Here is a 16,488-nt window from a genome sequence, read left to right as displayed (position 1 = left end):
GACACTAGGTCATTTCCCACAGTTACGGGGGTGTGAGCAATGAAATCAGAATTGTCTGTTAGAATACTGTTTCCTTTGTTCTTCACGTCCAAGGACTCACATTTCACAAGTAAACCCATTACCGTTCAGAGAAACATGTGAATGCCAGTTTTCTGGGTTGGAAGGAGTGACATAACAGACACGTGTTCCCACATGATAAGGTAGCAAAGATGGGAAAGAGAGAATCATCTCTGAAGAGACTGGACAGCTATTAAGGGAAGAAGGAGTACAGGGGATATTAAAAATGTTGGGTAAGGGGACCTGGGTGACTCAGTCATTAAGGGTTTGCCTTTGGCTCAAGTCATGATCCCAGGGTCCTGGGATGAGGCCCTGCATTGGGCTCCCTGCTTGGCAGGAAGCCTGCTTCTTCCTCTCCTGCTTCCCCTGCTTGTGTTCTCTCTCTTGCTGTTTCTCTTTCTGACAAATATATACATAAAATCTTTTAAAAAAATAAATAAAATAAAAATGGAGGGTAAACAGCTGAGGTGAGCAGAAATCAATACATTTACTATGAAAACTTTCATTTCTCGGTACAGAAAGGAACTAAGAATCCAAGTTTTATGCACATTGACAGCTACTGTTGGGACATAATGAATCTGCAGAGCTTTGGTCAGAGATCTAGGGAATCTCAAGGACACCTCAATTTTTCCTTCATCCATTTATGATACCACATGACACAAACAGGAGAGAAATAGACTTTTTAAAAACAAATACTTTTAAAAGATGATACTATCTTCTTCCTTTACCGTACTGTTTTAGATGTTTATCACATTGTATTATTAGTAGTTTGTTCCCCTTAAAAAGAAGAGTATCCCACTGTATGTGTCTACCATATTTGTATACTTATTCACTAGCTGATGGACATTTGAATTGTGTCCATGTAAGGACCATAGTGAATTATGCTCTGTGAACACTAATGTAGAAAAGTTAGGGTGGACATAAATTATCATTTCTCTTGGGTTGATACCTAAGAGTGGATTTGCTGATTTATAAGATAAGTGTATGCTAGCATTTTCAGAAACTGACAAAGATATTTCAAAAATGGTGGTGCTATATGACATTTCCATAAGCAATGTATGAGTGTTCCCATTTCTCCACAACCTCAACAACACCAGGCATTTCAGTCATTTTTTAAAAATATATTTAGCATTTATTTAGTATTTATTTCTAGGGAATATTGCTAGCATTGTTACAGTGAGGTTTTTTTTTTCAAGTTTTTATGTAAATTCCAATTAGTTAACATACAGTGTAATATTAGTTTCAGGTGTAGAATTTAACAATCCAACACTGCTATTCAACACCTCCTGCTCTTGCTAATCTCAAGTGTAGTAATAATTAGGTGGTTACAAGTGTTCTATTAATGTAATAATGTACTTTGTGTTTGAACACAAGCTAAGGATTTACCTCTAAGCATTGGCATATTTTTTTGATAAATAGTGTTTGTATTAACTTTATTTTTAATGATTCTCTAATTTCTACTTTGATATCCTTTCACTTTTTATTTAAAATGTTTCTAAATTAGCATATATTTGCAATTGAAAGTTACCCTCTTATTATGGTTTCATACCTTATCTGCATTGTCATTAGATACATTGCTCTGAATGACTCAGGTATTTTGACACTTGTTGAGAATATACATGTGGCATTAAATAGGATGAATTATTTTAAATAACTCATACTCAAGAGCTGATGAATGTAGTGTTTTTATATATCCATTTATATATATGATATATATTATATAAATATATGCCACTTCCTGGTGGTGCAGGAGAGAAGAATGAGGCACAAACAAGTCAGCTGCAAGAGAAAGGGAGCAGGGGACAACAGTAGAATAGACTCTTGCCCCGAACAACTCCTCAGTCCCGGTTTTATTAGATATAGACAGTAATCAACAGAAGAGCCGAAGAAGGCTAAACATTAATCATATGTTTTGTAGATGAACAAGAAGGAAGGCAAAATATGTCTGGGCAAGCAGTATAAAGTTTATAGCTGTGTAAGCACATTCAAATGACTTATATAATTAGCCACAGGTGCTCTCGGGGTGGGTGGGGGAGATAACAGAAAAATGAAGCAGGCAGCACTCCACCCTGAGCAAGCCAGGCATCCCCAGCTGCTAGGCTTCAAAGCCCTATATTGTCCTCTCCCCAGAAGACTGTTGCCAGTAGGTGTGTGTGTGTGTGTGTGTGTGTGTGTGTGTGTGTGTGTGTGTTTTAAGATTTTATTTATTTATTTGACAGAGATCACAAGTCGGCAGAGAGGCAGGCAGAGAGGAGGAAGCAGGCTCCATGCTGAGCAGAGAGCCCTATGTGAGGCTCAATCCCAGGACCCTGGGATCTTGACCTGAGCTGAAGGCAGAGACTTTAAACCACTGAGACACTCAGGCGCCTGTTTGTGTTTTTTCTTGAGGCTATATCTAAACATGCTTGGTAACTAGTAAAATTTCCAATGGGGGTTATATTTTAAGTAATACATTGTTCTGAGGGACAGTTATTATATACACACACACACACACACACGCATACATATACATATATATGATATAATATATATAATGATATAATAACAAAATTACATATGTATATGGGTGTGTGTGTGTGTGTGTGTGTGTGTGTGTATATTCTGGCCACTTCCAACACTACTGCATTTTGGGTGCCTGGGTGGCTCAATTGGTTGCTTAAGTGCCTGCTTTCAGCTCAGGTTCTCAGGGTCCTGGGATCCACCCTGCCCTAGGTCTCCCTACTCTGCGGGAAGCCTGCTTCTGCCTTTTCCTCTACCTGCCACTTCCCTTCTTGTAGCCTCTCCCTCTCTCCTTCAAATAAGTAAATAAAATAAATCTTTTAAAAATAGAAATAAAATAAAAAATACAACTGCATTTTGACTATTCTATCTTTTTCATGCTTTCAGTTACAATTTTTTCATGCCCTAGGAGTTATGTGTATTATGTGTATCTTTTGTAAAAAGAATATATCAACAGATGATGTACAGTCAACAAAAGACATGTTTCAAAATATTCAAAGCAACTGTACTCACAATATCCTTGCAAACGAAATGCCTGTCTGGCAATGAAGGAATGGGTTAGTTGTCACATATCCATGCAGTGAGATACCCTGATCTTTGAAAATAATCAGGAAACAGATAAATCATAAAGAATAAGTCTCATGAACATACTGAGAAAAACAGACACTGAAGAGTAAAATCTGCATTACTGATTTTCTACAAATTCAAATACTAGATAAACTTCATCTGTTTTATAGATAAAGAGAGTGATTATTTTCCAAAGGTGGTCATTTTAAAGAAGTGTGAAGAGGCCTTCAGGTGCACTGGTAATTTGTGACTTTTTTTTTAAGGTTTTATTTATTTATTTGGCAGACAGAGATCACAAGTAGGCAGAGAGGCAGGCAGAGAGATGAAAGGAAGCTGGGTCCCTGCTGAGCAGAGAACCTGATGCAGGGCTAGATCCCAGGAGCCTGGGATCATGACCCGAGCCAAAGGCAGAGGCTTTAACCTACTGAGCCACCCAGGCACCCTGTCATTTGTGACTTTTAACCTGATTGCTGATTCTATGATATTGTTCTGCCCATTTATTGATCTATCCATTCTACACATGAAGATGATCTTAATTCTGGTAACAAAGTTGGTCATTTTAAGCACATCCCCTTTCAAACTTTAGACTGACAAAACCCTCAGGTTGACAAATGTCTTATGATGTATTTTCCAAACATAAATCTTGCAATAGATCTGCTTCTCTATTATGGGGCTCCTGGGTGGCTCAGTCATTACATGTCTGCCTTCGGGTCAGGTCAAGATCCCAGGGTCCTGGGATCTAACCCCACATCAGCCTCCCTACTCAGCAGGAAGCCTACTTCTCCCTCTACAACTTATCCTGCTTTTGTTCCCTCTTTTTCTCTCTCTGTCAAATAAATAAAAATACAATCCTAAAAAAGAAAAAAAAAAGATTCACTTCCTTATTAGTAGCTGCTGAGAAGACAGTTTGTCCAATTTCTCTTTGTTATAAAAACACTGGGGGTGCCTGGGTGACAGAGGAGGTTAAGCTTCTGCCTTCGGCTTGGGTCATGATCTCAGGGTCCTGGGATTGAGCCCCGCATCGGGCTCTCTGCTCAGCAGGGAGTCTGTTTCCCCTCTCTCTCTGCCTGCCTCTCTGTCTACTTGTGATCTCTGTCTCTCTGTCAAATAAATAAAGTAAAATATTAAAAAAGAAAGAAAAACCATTGTACCCCAATGTTCCTAGCAGCAATGACCACAATCACCACACTGTGGAAAGAACCAAGATGGTCTTCAACAGACAAATGGAAAAAGAATATATGGCCATAAAAACAATGGAATATTACACCCCTATCAGAAAGGATGGATACCCAACTTTTATATCAACATGGATGGGTGGAAGAGATTACGCTGAGTGAAATAAGTCAAGCAGAGATTGTTAATTATCATATGGTTTCACTTACTTATGGAGCATAAGGAATAACATGGAGAACATTAGGAGAAGAAACGGAAAAGTGAACTGGAGTAAATTGGAGTGGAGAAGAATCATGAGAGACTGTGGAATCTAAGAAACAAACTGAGGGTTTTGGAAGGGAAGGGTTAGTCTGGTGGTGGGTATTAAGGAGGGCATGTATTGCATGGAGCACTGGGTGTGTGTGGTGCATAAACAATGACTCTTGGAACACTGAAAACATAAAAAAGTTAGCTTATATATTATTATCTCTTAAGTATATAAACCTATATGTTCTGTTTTATGATGCTAAGAAGGAATACAAATTAATCTGTAAAGATAAAAAAAATAAAAACATTGTTTGATTTTTCTTCCACATTACTTTTTCCTGCTATTCATGCTTCTTTGCACAGTGCCTCCAGAATGCCTGTATCGCATGTGTATAACCCAAAACAGTTTCAGGGACACCTGATTGATTCAGTCCATTAAGCCTCTGCCTTTAGCTCAGGTCATGATCTCTGGGTCCTGGGACAAAGTTCTACATCTGGCTCACCACTCAGCGGGAAATCTGCGTCTCCCTCTCCCTCTGTCATCCACCCTGCTTGTGATGTCTCTCTCTCTCTCTCTCCCTCTCTCTCTCTCTCACACACACACACACATACTCTCTTGCTCACTTTCAAATAAATAATAAAATCTATAAGAATAAAAAATAAGAGTCTTAAAAATGATATTTTCTACTTATGATGGGTTTACTGGGACATATCTCCCTTGTAAGTGGAGGAAGAACTCTAGTTGAAATCATACAAAAAGGGGCCCCTTCACCTTGGCTTTTTTCATTCTGAACATGGATTTAGGATTCCTGCATTATGTGTATATTTTGGATTATGCTATTTATAGAGGAAAAGAACCTGCCATATTTTATTTTATTTTTTTACCTTTTTTTAAATTTAATTTCTTTTCAGTGCAACAGAATTCATTGTTTATTCACCACACCCATGCTCCATGCAATACGTGCCCTCCATAACACCCACCACCAGGTTCCCCCATCCTCTCACCCCCCCCGTCCCTTCATAACCCTCAGATTGTTTTTCAGAGTCCATAGTCTCTCATGGTTCATCTCCCTCTAAAATTAACCCCAACTCCCTTCTCCTCTCCATCTCTCCATGTCCTCTGTGTTATTTCTTATGCACCACAAATAAGTGAAACCATATGATAACTGAGTCTCTCTGCTTGACTTATTTCACTCAGCATAATCTCTTCCAGTCCTATCCATGTTGATACAAAAGTTGGGTATTCATCCTTTCTGATGGAGGCATAATACTCCATAGTGTATATGGACCACATCTTCCTTATCCATTTGTCTGTTGAAGGGCATCTTGGTTCTTTCCACAGTTTGGCAACTGGGGCCATTGGTGCCATGAACATTGGGGTACAGATGGCCCTTCTTTTCACTATATCTGTATCTTTGGAGTAAATACCCAGTAGTGCAATTACAGGGTCATACAGAAGCTCTATTTGTAATTTTTTAAGGAATCTCCACATTGTTCTCCAAATTAGCTACACCAACTTGCATTCCCACCAGCAATGTAAGAGAGTCCCCCTTTCTCTACATCCTCTCCAACACACGTTGTTTCCTGTCTTGCTAATTTTGGCCATTCTGTAAGGTGGTATAAGGTGGTATCTCAATGTGGTTTTGATTTGAACTTCCCTGATGGCTAGTGATGATGAATATTTTTTCATGTGTCTGATAGCCATTTGTATGTCTTCATTGGTAAAGTGTCTGTTCATATCTTCTGTCCTTTTGTTGACATGATTTTCTGTTTTGTGTGTGTTTAGTTTGAGAAGTTCTTTATAGATCCTGGATATCAGCCTTTTCTCTGTACTGTCATTTGCAAATATCTTCTCCCATTCCGTGGATTGCCTCTTGTTTTGTTCACTGTTTCCATTGCTGTGCAGAAGCTTTTGATCTTGATGAAGTGCCAAAAGTTCATTTTTTTGCTTTTGTTTCCTTGGCCTTTGGAGACATATCTTGAAAGAAGTTGCTGTGGCTGATATCGAAGAGGTTACTGCCTATGTTCTCTTCTAGGATTCTGATGGATTCCTGTCTCACGTTGAGGTATTTTATCCATTTTGAGTTTATCTTTATGTGTGGTGTAAGAGAATGGTTGAGTTTCATTCTTCTACATATAACTGTCCAATTTTCCCAGCACCATTTATTGAAGAGACTGTCTTTTTTCCACTGTATATTTTTTCCTATTTTGTCAAAGATTATTTGACCATGGAGTTGAGGGTCCATATCTGGGCTCTCCACTGTGTTCCACTGGTCTATGTGTCTGTTTTTATGCCAGTACCATGTTGTCTTGGTGATCACAGCTTTTTAGTAAAGCTTGAAATCAGGAAACGTGATGCTGCCAGTTTTGTTATTCTTTTTCAACATTTCCTTAGCAATTTGGAGTCTCTTCTGATTCCATACAAATTTTAGGATTATGACCTCCAGCTTTATGAAAAAAGAAACACATATTCCTCTCAACTGATGCAGAAAAAGCATTTGACAAAATCCAGCATCCATTCCTGATAAAAACGCTTCAAAGTATAGGGATAGAAGGAACATTACTGAACTTCATAAAATCTATCTATGAAAGACTCAGAGCAAATATCATCCTCAATGGAAAAAAGCTCACAGCCTTCCCGTTGAGATCAGGAACACGACAAGGATACTCACTCTCACCACTCTTGTTCAACATGGTATTAGAAGTCCAAGCAACAGCAATCAGAAAACAAAGAAAAATAAATGGTATCCAAATTGGCAAAGAAGAAGTCAAGCTCTCTCTCTTCACAGATGACATGATACGATAGTCATGATGACATCATGACATGATATGGAAAACCCAAAAGACTCCACCCCCAAACTCCTAGATCTCATACAGCAATTCAGTAATGTGGCAGGGTACAAAATCAATGTACAGAAATCAGTTGCTTTCTTATATACTAACAATGAAAATGCAGAAAGGAAAATTAGAGAATCAATTCCATTTACTATAGCACCAAGAACCATAAGATAACTGGGAATAAACCTAACAAAAGAGGTAAAGAATCTGTACTCAAGGAACTACAGAACACTCAGGAATGAAATTGAAGAAGACACAAAAAGATGGAAGACCATTCCATGCTCTTGGATCAGACGAATAAACATTGTTAAAATGTCTATACTGCCTAGAGCAATCTATACTTTTAATGCCATTCTGAAGCTGCCATATTTAAAATAAGTTTCCTCCCACACGTTCAAACTTTCCCTTATTATAACAGAATGTAGAGTGCTATAAACTTAACATGTTTGACTCAGAAGAAATTCTCTGTTTTAGGAATACAGATGATTTGAAATACTAGAAGTTTTTGCTATTGTACATATTAAAGCATTTACTGGTCTTTTTAAAAAAGATTTTGTTTATTTATTTGACACAAAAAGAGAGTGAGAGAGAGGGAGAATAAGCAGGGAAGCAGTAGAGGGAGAGAGAGAAGCAGGCTTTCATCAGAGGAGGGAGCCCATATGGAACTTGATCCTAGGACCCTGGAACCATGACCTGAGGCTAAGCCAGACACTTAACTAACTGAGCCACACAGGCACCCAAACTAGTCTTCTTTAAATAGGAATATAGAGGACTACTTATATTGAAGAGTTGGGGATGAATGAACAATGAAATTCACTGCCTACCTGAAGATTGTTTATCTAACTCTACTCTTTTGCTCAGAGATTAAAAAGACAGGATTTTGCTTATAGCAAATGTGCCATTGAAATTAAGGTATGCTAAAACTTCTTTAGAGTAGTCAAATTCTCATATGATGCAAGAGAAGTTATATGCTTTAGAGTGAAATTATACGAAATAAATATTTAAAAAACCCACATAATTAGCCTAGCACATGTGTGGTGGGACCCTTCACAAACCAAGGTGATAAGGGTAATTCATTACCCATAAGGTCTGAGTGGCTGTCTGGTTAGATATGGGACTGCATCAGGAAGCATTTCATTCTCAGATACTCACTCTGCCAGTTTGTCTCTAGTACCAAAACCTGGAGTTAATGCAGAGAGTTACAAACTCAGAATTCAAATAAATCCAGATGAATTCTCTGGAAATATTTTCAAATATCTTAATCTTTCTACAGTTTATAAGGGACGTGCCTTCCAGTATTCACCAAGACTCGGTGGTGCAAGAAATGGATCTTCATCCCTCAGGGAAGCAGCCTGAGAATTTTGAAAGCCAATTTAACTGCCTAATGATAGCTCATAAGGAAAATAAGAAACATGGGTTTTTATATTCTTGCAAAAGCTAATATGAGTATATAGATCCTAGGAATCATCCCTTTATTTTATGCCTATTCCTGAAGACAATTTGGTTCAGAGGAACAGAATACAAACTTATATGACCATGTGAAAATTAATAGGTTTTTTATTTTTATTTTTTTTGTAATTATAATCCCAAAGACATTTCTAGACTGGTCTTGGCCCAAGAGTTGCAAAACCATTGTCTCATTAATGTGCTTGGTGCTGTGGGGTATAAACTTTCTGCAGTTGCCTCTTTGGGACAAAATTGGTCCCTTTTCCCTGGAGGCCTCAAAAGGCTATAGAGTGTGACTGCCCTGTGCTCCAGCTTTCTGAAGAATAGGAGGGAACTTGTAGCCTATAATAGCATCAGGTTAGTGCAGGAAAAGCTGAGATGAAGCAGGACAAGGAGCCAAAGATGACAAGTTTCAGTGCTGTTTTAGGAAATTGTCGACATCTTTGGTGTGCAGGGTAGGTAGATAAATGAAATCAATGATTTGTGATATTTTATTGGTTTGATGTTAGGACTGATAAATGAGATGATGGAAACAGTAGACCAACAACTAAAGAGAGAAAGAAAGATATAAACAGCTCTTCTCCAAAATTTGGGAGAGAGGAAGTGCACAAATAATGTGGAAACATAAGAGGAAAGAAGCCAAGTACAGCAAAGCCTTTAATGTATTTCCCATCTGGTTCCTTCTCTGCTCTCTGACTAGTCACAGGTGGTTTAGACTCAGTGTCATCTGCCTGCACCAAAGCCAGTCAGTCTTTCTCTTCCACATGCCAACCCATGCAGGTGATGTTTTTGCATGCAAGAAGGGTCAAGTAATAAAAATTTATAATATTGAATCTGTTTCAGATCAATCTACTTGGCCAAAGTATAACAAATATCTGCTGAGAGATTGTTCATTGGATAAAGCTCATTATATTACTTCTTGTTCATGATAATGCATATTTCAATGCACATATTATTAACTTTACTATGTAGATAAAAACACAGAAGGTTCTAAAGGTTGAATAACTGTTCAAATAACCAGTAAGCACCTGGAGCAAGAAAATGTTTTATTCTAGTTTCCTGCTTCCTTTGGGGCTGAGGAAATGAGAGATTCTAGCACTTCTAGCACTTCGTCTTAAAGGACATGGTAACCGAGTGATTTAGATCTTGTGTATACCAGCGTTCTGTCCAGTGTTAACCAAGCTATGCTCCAGAGCTAGCCTGCACAGATCCACATCAGGAGACAGCTGGTCATATCTCTAACCTTCTCTTGTGCACTCACGTGGAAAACACTTAGAGAAGGATAGCAGTTAATTCACATCCTCAACTGTTTAGCTCATCCCTCTTTGTATACCAGTTCTGCTGCATAGTTGTAATTTTGGTGAAGTGCAAATCATCATGTGTTATGAGCATTTTATTTATTTATTTATTTTCATTGTAACAGTACTCATTGTTTTTGCACCACACCCAGTGCTCCATGCAATATGTGCCCTCTCTATCACCCTCCACCTGGTTCCCCAACATCCCACCCCCCACCCCTTCAAAATGCTCTGGTTGTTTTTCAAAGTCCATAGTCTTTCATGGTTCGTCTCCCCTTCCAATTTCCCACAACTCCATTCTCCTCTCCCTCTCCCCATGTCCTCCATGTTCTTTGATATGCTCCACAAATAAGTGAAACCATATGATACTTTACTCTCTCTGCTTGACTTATTTCGCTCAGCATAATCTCTTCCAGTCCCATCCATGTTGCTGCAAAAGATGGGTATTCATCCTTTCTGATGAAGGCATAATATTCCAAATTGTATACGGACCACGTCTTCCTTATCCATCAGTCCGTTAAAGGGCATCTTGGTTCTTTCCACAGTTTGGCGACCATGGCCATTGCTGCTATAAACATTGGGGTACAGATGGCTCTTCTTTCCACTACATCTGTATCTTTGGAGTAAATACCCAGTAGTACAATTGCAGGGTCATAGGGAAGCTCTATTTTTAATTTCTTCAGGAATCTCCACACTGTTCTCCAAAGTGGCTGCACCAACTTGCATTCCCACCAACAGTGTAAGAGGGTTCCCCTTTCTCCACAACCTCTCCAGCACACGTTGTTTCCTGTCTTGCTAATTTTGGCCATTCTAACTGGTGTAAGGTGATATCTATGAGCGCTTTTTTAAGATATAATTATTTATTTTAGAAGGGGAGAGAGATAATGAGCATGTTAGAAAGGCAGAAGGAGAGAGAGAGAAATTCTCTAACAGACTGCACCCTGAGTGCTGAGTCCAGCAAGTGTGCTCTCTCTCAGGACCCTGAGGTTACCACCTGAGCTCAAACCTGGAATCCGATGCTCAACCAACTTCTTCACCACTAAGGCGCCCTTATGTGGGCCTTCTTTGTTCCACATGTTTAGAAAATTTTTCTTGTAGTCCAAGGCCATGAAAATCTTTCCCTATGATTACACCAACATTTTTTAACTTTTACATTCCACAAATAGCTCTAAATCCATTTTAAATTAATCTGTACAGGTATGATATACAGATAAAAGTTCTTTCTGTTTTGTTTTGTTTTGTTTTGTGCAGTAAAGATGCCCAGTATTTCTACCCTCATTTTTTGCAAAAACTATTTTCACCACTCAATTGATTCCATGCTTTTGCTGAGAGTAGTCAACCATATAATTGTGGGTCTACTACTGGGCTCTCTAGTCTGCTTTGTTGGTCTTCTCAGGTATCTTTATGAAAACACCACATCATTTTGAACACAACAGTTCTGTAACATCGCTGGAAATCAAATCATGTAAGTTCTCCAAATTCTTTCTCTTTTAATGTTGTGAGACCTAATTTAGGTCCTTCGTATTTCTATATGAGTTTTAAAGCTGTTTGGAAAAGTTTTGAGTATGTTCCTCTAATTGTGCTTGAGAAAATGGGAATCTGGAAATGCCTTTGGGGAGAAATCACCTCTTAATAATGTTGACACATCTGTCACAAACAGTATTTCTTCTATATAGTAAGGTTTTTATATTCTCTTAACAAATGTTTTGCTTTCAGAATACATTTTCCTTTTATCTCACTACATTTATTCTTGTTTAAGTTATTTTTTAAAGATTCTATTTATTTATTTGACAGACAGAGATCACAAGGCAGAGAGGCAGGCAGAGAGAGAAGTGGAAGCAGGCTCCCTGCTAAGCAAAAAGCCCGATGTGGGGCTGAATTCCAGGACCCTGGGATCATCACCCAAGCCAAAGGCAGGGACTTTTACCCACTGAGCCACACAGGCACCCCTATTAATATTTTTTTTTTCAATGCCTATAAAGTCAGCAGTTTATTTTTTTTTCCATTTTATTTATTTTTTCAGCGTAACAGTATTCATTCTTTTTTTTTCATATTAATATTTTTATTAACATAATTTACTATTAGCCCCAGGAGTACAGGTCTGTGAATCTTCTGGCATACATTTCACAGCACTCACCATAGCACATACGCTCCCCAATATCCATAACCCAACCACCCTCTCCATAAGCCACATTTATTCTTAATTATTTTATAATTTTAAGACATTACAATAAGATTTTTAAAATCCAACGTCTATTTGTTAGATACTAGTACAAACTATGAAATTGAACTGTGTATACATTGATGTTTTGTCTTGAAATTACGCTAAACTCACATTACAAAGTAGGAGAGCTAAAATTGTCTGTACTCATAGTCAAATGATTACCTATACAAAAGTTCTAAGTGCCTGTGTATGTATCTGCTAATGTAATAGTGTTATATACACTTGCCTCCAAAGTAGTAATAAAGCAATTATAATTATTATGATTATGTAAAAAAGAGATTACTAGTTCAGTGTTGTTAATTATAACAATATATAGCATGGTTAAGAACTTCAAGGAAAATCATTAACTATTATAACCTGAAGGAATCTTGGTTCTGCCCTTAATTAACATCTTGATCTTGCCAGGATCTTTAACTTCTCTATCTTTCTATTGTATAATGTATAAAATAAGTATGAAAACAATAGCAGGAATTACCTTACAGGTTTCTGGTGGGGATTAAATCAACAAATGTCAGCAAACATATTCTGAGCCACTAAATATTCAATTTAATAAATATAGCCATTGTTATTATTACCATTAACCTAAGTCTCTGTCACTGTTTTCTCATCTCACAATGGATGGAATAATACCAGCCACAATGGATGTTACCAGTATTTAATGAGATCCTGTGTATAAAGCACTTTACAGATCCACCACCAATGCCCTGTAAGTCTTCTGTTAAGTATTAGAAAGAACATCCTAAATGGGGTTTCTTACTCCAGCTTCCGTCCCCTTCCTGAACCTCACCCCACTTCATCCAGACACATGCAGATCTTTATTAATATTATATTCTTTATTTCCCCTTCCTCATATTCTACTTCACTTTTCCATCGATAGTCTCAATTTCCGCCATTGTTCTCTGTTCCTAAGAAGAGGGAAAATTCCTTAACCGTGCATTCATAGCTTTTACATCAGTAACTACCCTCCCTTTTCATACTCAGCTGCCATTACGTATAGGATCCCCTACTTCATGTTAAGATTAGTCACTGCAGATGATGAAGTGTACATACATGTTCTCTTGCCTCTCTGTTTACAAAGTTCTCCATGGCCATACTCAACAGAAACTTCATTAAGGAGATAATTTTAGTAAGCAGCAAAAAATTTTCTGTCTCAAAAAACTTCATGAGATTCCACAATTCACTAGAATCTAGGTAATTTTTATTTGCTAGATTAAGAAGCTTAATAAATTCAATGTCACATTAACCAAACATTATTGTTTTTTCTTTTCAGGTAATGCAATTAATCCTAAAATGACATAATGGAGAAAAGGAACAATGTGACAGAGTTTGTTCTACTGGGGCTCACAGAGAATCCAAAGATACAGAAAATCTTATTTGTTGTCTTTTTGGTCACCTACATCATCTCTCTGGTGGGAAATTTGCTCACTGTGGTCACTATCACCACCAGTCCATTATTGGGGTCCCCCATGTACTTTTTCCTTGCCAATCTCTCCTTCATTGATGCCTGTTATTCTTCTGTTAATAACCCTAAACTGATTATAGATTCACTCCGTGAAAAGAAGACCACCACATTCAATGCATGTATAACCCAAGTCTTTGGGGAACATTTCATTGGAGGTGCTGATGTCATCCTACTCACTGTGATGGCTTATGATCGCTATGTGGCCATCTGCAAGCCATTGCACTACACGACCATCATGAATCGGCGGGTGTGTGGCCTGTTAATGGGAGTGGTGTGGGTGGGAGGCTTTCTTCATGCAGCCATACAGATCCTCTTTATCATTCCTTTACCCTTCTGTGGCCCTAATGTCATAGATCACTTTATGTGTGATCTGAACCCTTTGCTCAATCTTGCCTGCACTGATACCCACACTCTAGGGCTCTTTGTTGCTGCCAACAGTGGTTTCATCTGTCTGTTAAACTTTCTCCTCTTGATGGTCTCCTATGTGGTCATTCTGCATTCCCTAAGGAACCACAGCTTGGAGGCAAGGCGCAAAGCCCTCTCCACCTGTGTATCCCATATCACAGTGGTTGTCATATTCTTTGTGCCCTGTATATTTGTGTACATGAGACCTGCAGCTACTTTATCTATCGATAAAGCAGTTGCAGTGTTCTACACTATGATAACACCAATGTTAAACCCCTTAATCTATACCTTAAGAAATGATCAGATGAAAAATGCCATTAGGAAATTGTGTAGTAGAAAAGTTATTTCAAGTGAGAAATAAATATGCCCGATGCTCAACATTGATGCAATGGAAACAAAGGTCAAAAGGACATTTTGGATGAACTTAGTAAGGAATACTTACTGTATAAAGAAAATAGTAAGCTGCTATGAATGACAGATTCTGCACTGAGTGGAACACAAAAGGTGGAAGAATGAAAAAGCCTAGTTGCAGACACACACACACACACACACACACACACACACATGCACATGTTCACTATCTATAATTATACATTAGCCTTATATATCAAGGTTGATGTAAAATATTGCCTATAAAATTATGGTATTAAAGGACAGTAGGATTATAAAAGCAAAGAGCCATTTAACACCTAAGGGCTAACAGGCTCTCCGAATTTTTCAAATTTCCTTGTAGCCTGCAGTGTCACTTTGTAATGCTCATGTCACCCATCTTAGGCTGCTAAACATTCAGAAAAATATGATGACTCAAATAAATGAACACCCTTTTATTTAAGAGGAATTTCTATTTATAAAATAAAGTCACACTCCATAGAGTACTTGACTACCTGTCCAAAATACTTTCTACAAGGCACCATAATGTCTGGGGCATAAAAAATATTGATTGAGGGAATAATGTTATAAAGGAAGAGAGTTACAGTCAAGAAAATGTAGAGAAAAGCAATAGTACTAGAGACCAGGAACTTATTTCTTACCCTTCACTGATCTAGGCTATGCCAATTCTAGCTAAATCTCTTTGAGAAAGTAGTTTTTAAACTCTTACTTAAACTGTGTAATAAGAAAAAATTTAAACTGGGATCCTCAGTGTTGGAGAAAATAGCTTACCTTGATACTCCCCCTGCTCTCAGCAAGATGTCATCATCATATGAATTTGAGCTGTTCATGTCATTTTTCTCTGTTAATTACTTACTTCTTGGAACATTTCACTATGAATTGTTGTTTTAAAAAATATGTGCTGCTATCTACACACAAAACAACTTCAGGGTAAATATATTCCATTCATTTATATTTGATCATATATCTCTCATTCATTCACCAATAGAAATTTCTTGAGCCCAACAAATGTATCAGACACACTGATGGTTGCTGGTCTTCAGAAGTGAGTACAGAGGAACTAGGGTCTTGCCTTCAGAGAGTTTCAGATCTACTAAAATACGCAGAGGGGAACAGAAAATAAGACCACGTTATAAATGGGCAGGTGGTGGCAGCCCAGGGGGCAATGAAAGCCTGTTTGAGGGACACACAACAAAGACCAGGGGTTCGGGAAAATTTCCTACATGAAAACATATCAAAAATGGGCACAAAAATTGAAGGGGAATCATAAGAGTGAATAAGCATATGTCCGCTGAGAGGGTTCCTAGGAGAGGATGCATAACAAAAGCGAGGGGGTGATAAAGAAAAGTCTAATCGTTTCAGTACGTTGTGGCTACTGGCTGATCTATTCATTCAATAATTATTATTGAGCTTCTACTGTGTGTTGGAATATAAGCCAGACACTGAGCTCCTAAAAGTCAAGTTAGTAAGACATGAAACCAGAAAGTTAGTGACAGGCAAGATCAAGAAGAGCCTCATATCTGTGATGGAGCTGAATGCCAAGTACCATGGGGAACACATTTGAAGGGTCTTCATACCTTTTCATGGCCTGTAGCTCATTTCTATTTTCAATGAGTAATATTTCTCTATGTGATGTTGTGGTTTATCTATCCTCACCTTCTGAAGAACGTCTTGGCTGCTTCCAGGTGTATGGACAATTGTGAATAAAGCTGCTGTTAAACATGTGTGCAAGTGTTTTTGTGGACATAAATTTTCAACTCCTTTGTGCAAAAAACTCAAGGAGTGGGATTGCTAATTGTTTTAGTTCTATAAAAGCTGACAAATGGTCTTCCCAAATTACTGCACCATTTTGCTTTCCCATCAGCAATAAATGAAAATTCTTG

At 38.0% G+C, this 16,488-nt stretch overlaps 1 protein-coding gene across 1 annotated transcript; it reads left to right on the top strand.

Moving 5' to 3' along the window:
* Positions 1–13,646: 13,646 nt before the first annotated feature.
* On the top strand, positions 13,647–14,576 carry LOC123949157 (olfactory receptor 4C46-like). Its single transcript, XM_046016500.1, has one exon. It carries the CDS (start codon positions 13,647–13,649, stop codon positions 14,574–14,576), a length of 930 nt encoding a protein of 309 aa, XP_045872456.1.
* The last annotated feature ends 1,912 nt before the right edge of the window (positions 14,577–16,488 follow it).

The sequence above is a fragment of the Meles meles genome, chromosome 8 (genome assembly GCF_922984935.1).
Source record: "Meles meles chromosome 8, mMelMel3.1 paternal haplotype, whole genome shotgun sequence".
Lineage (NCBI taxonomy): Eukaryota > Metazoa > Chordata > Mammalia > Carnivora > Mustelidae > Meles > Meles meles.
This window is presented reverse-complemented; position numbering and strand designations above follow the sequence as displayed.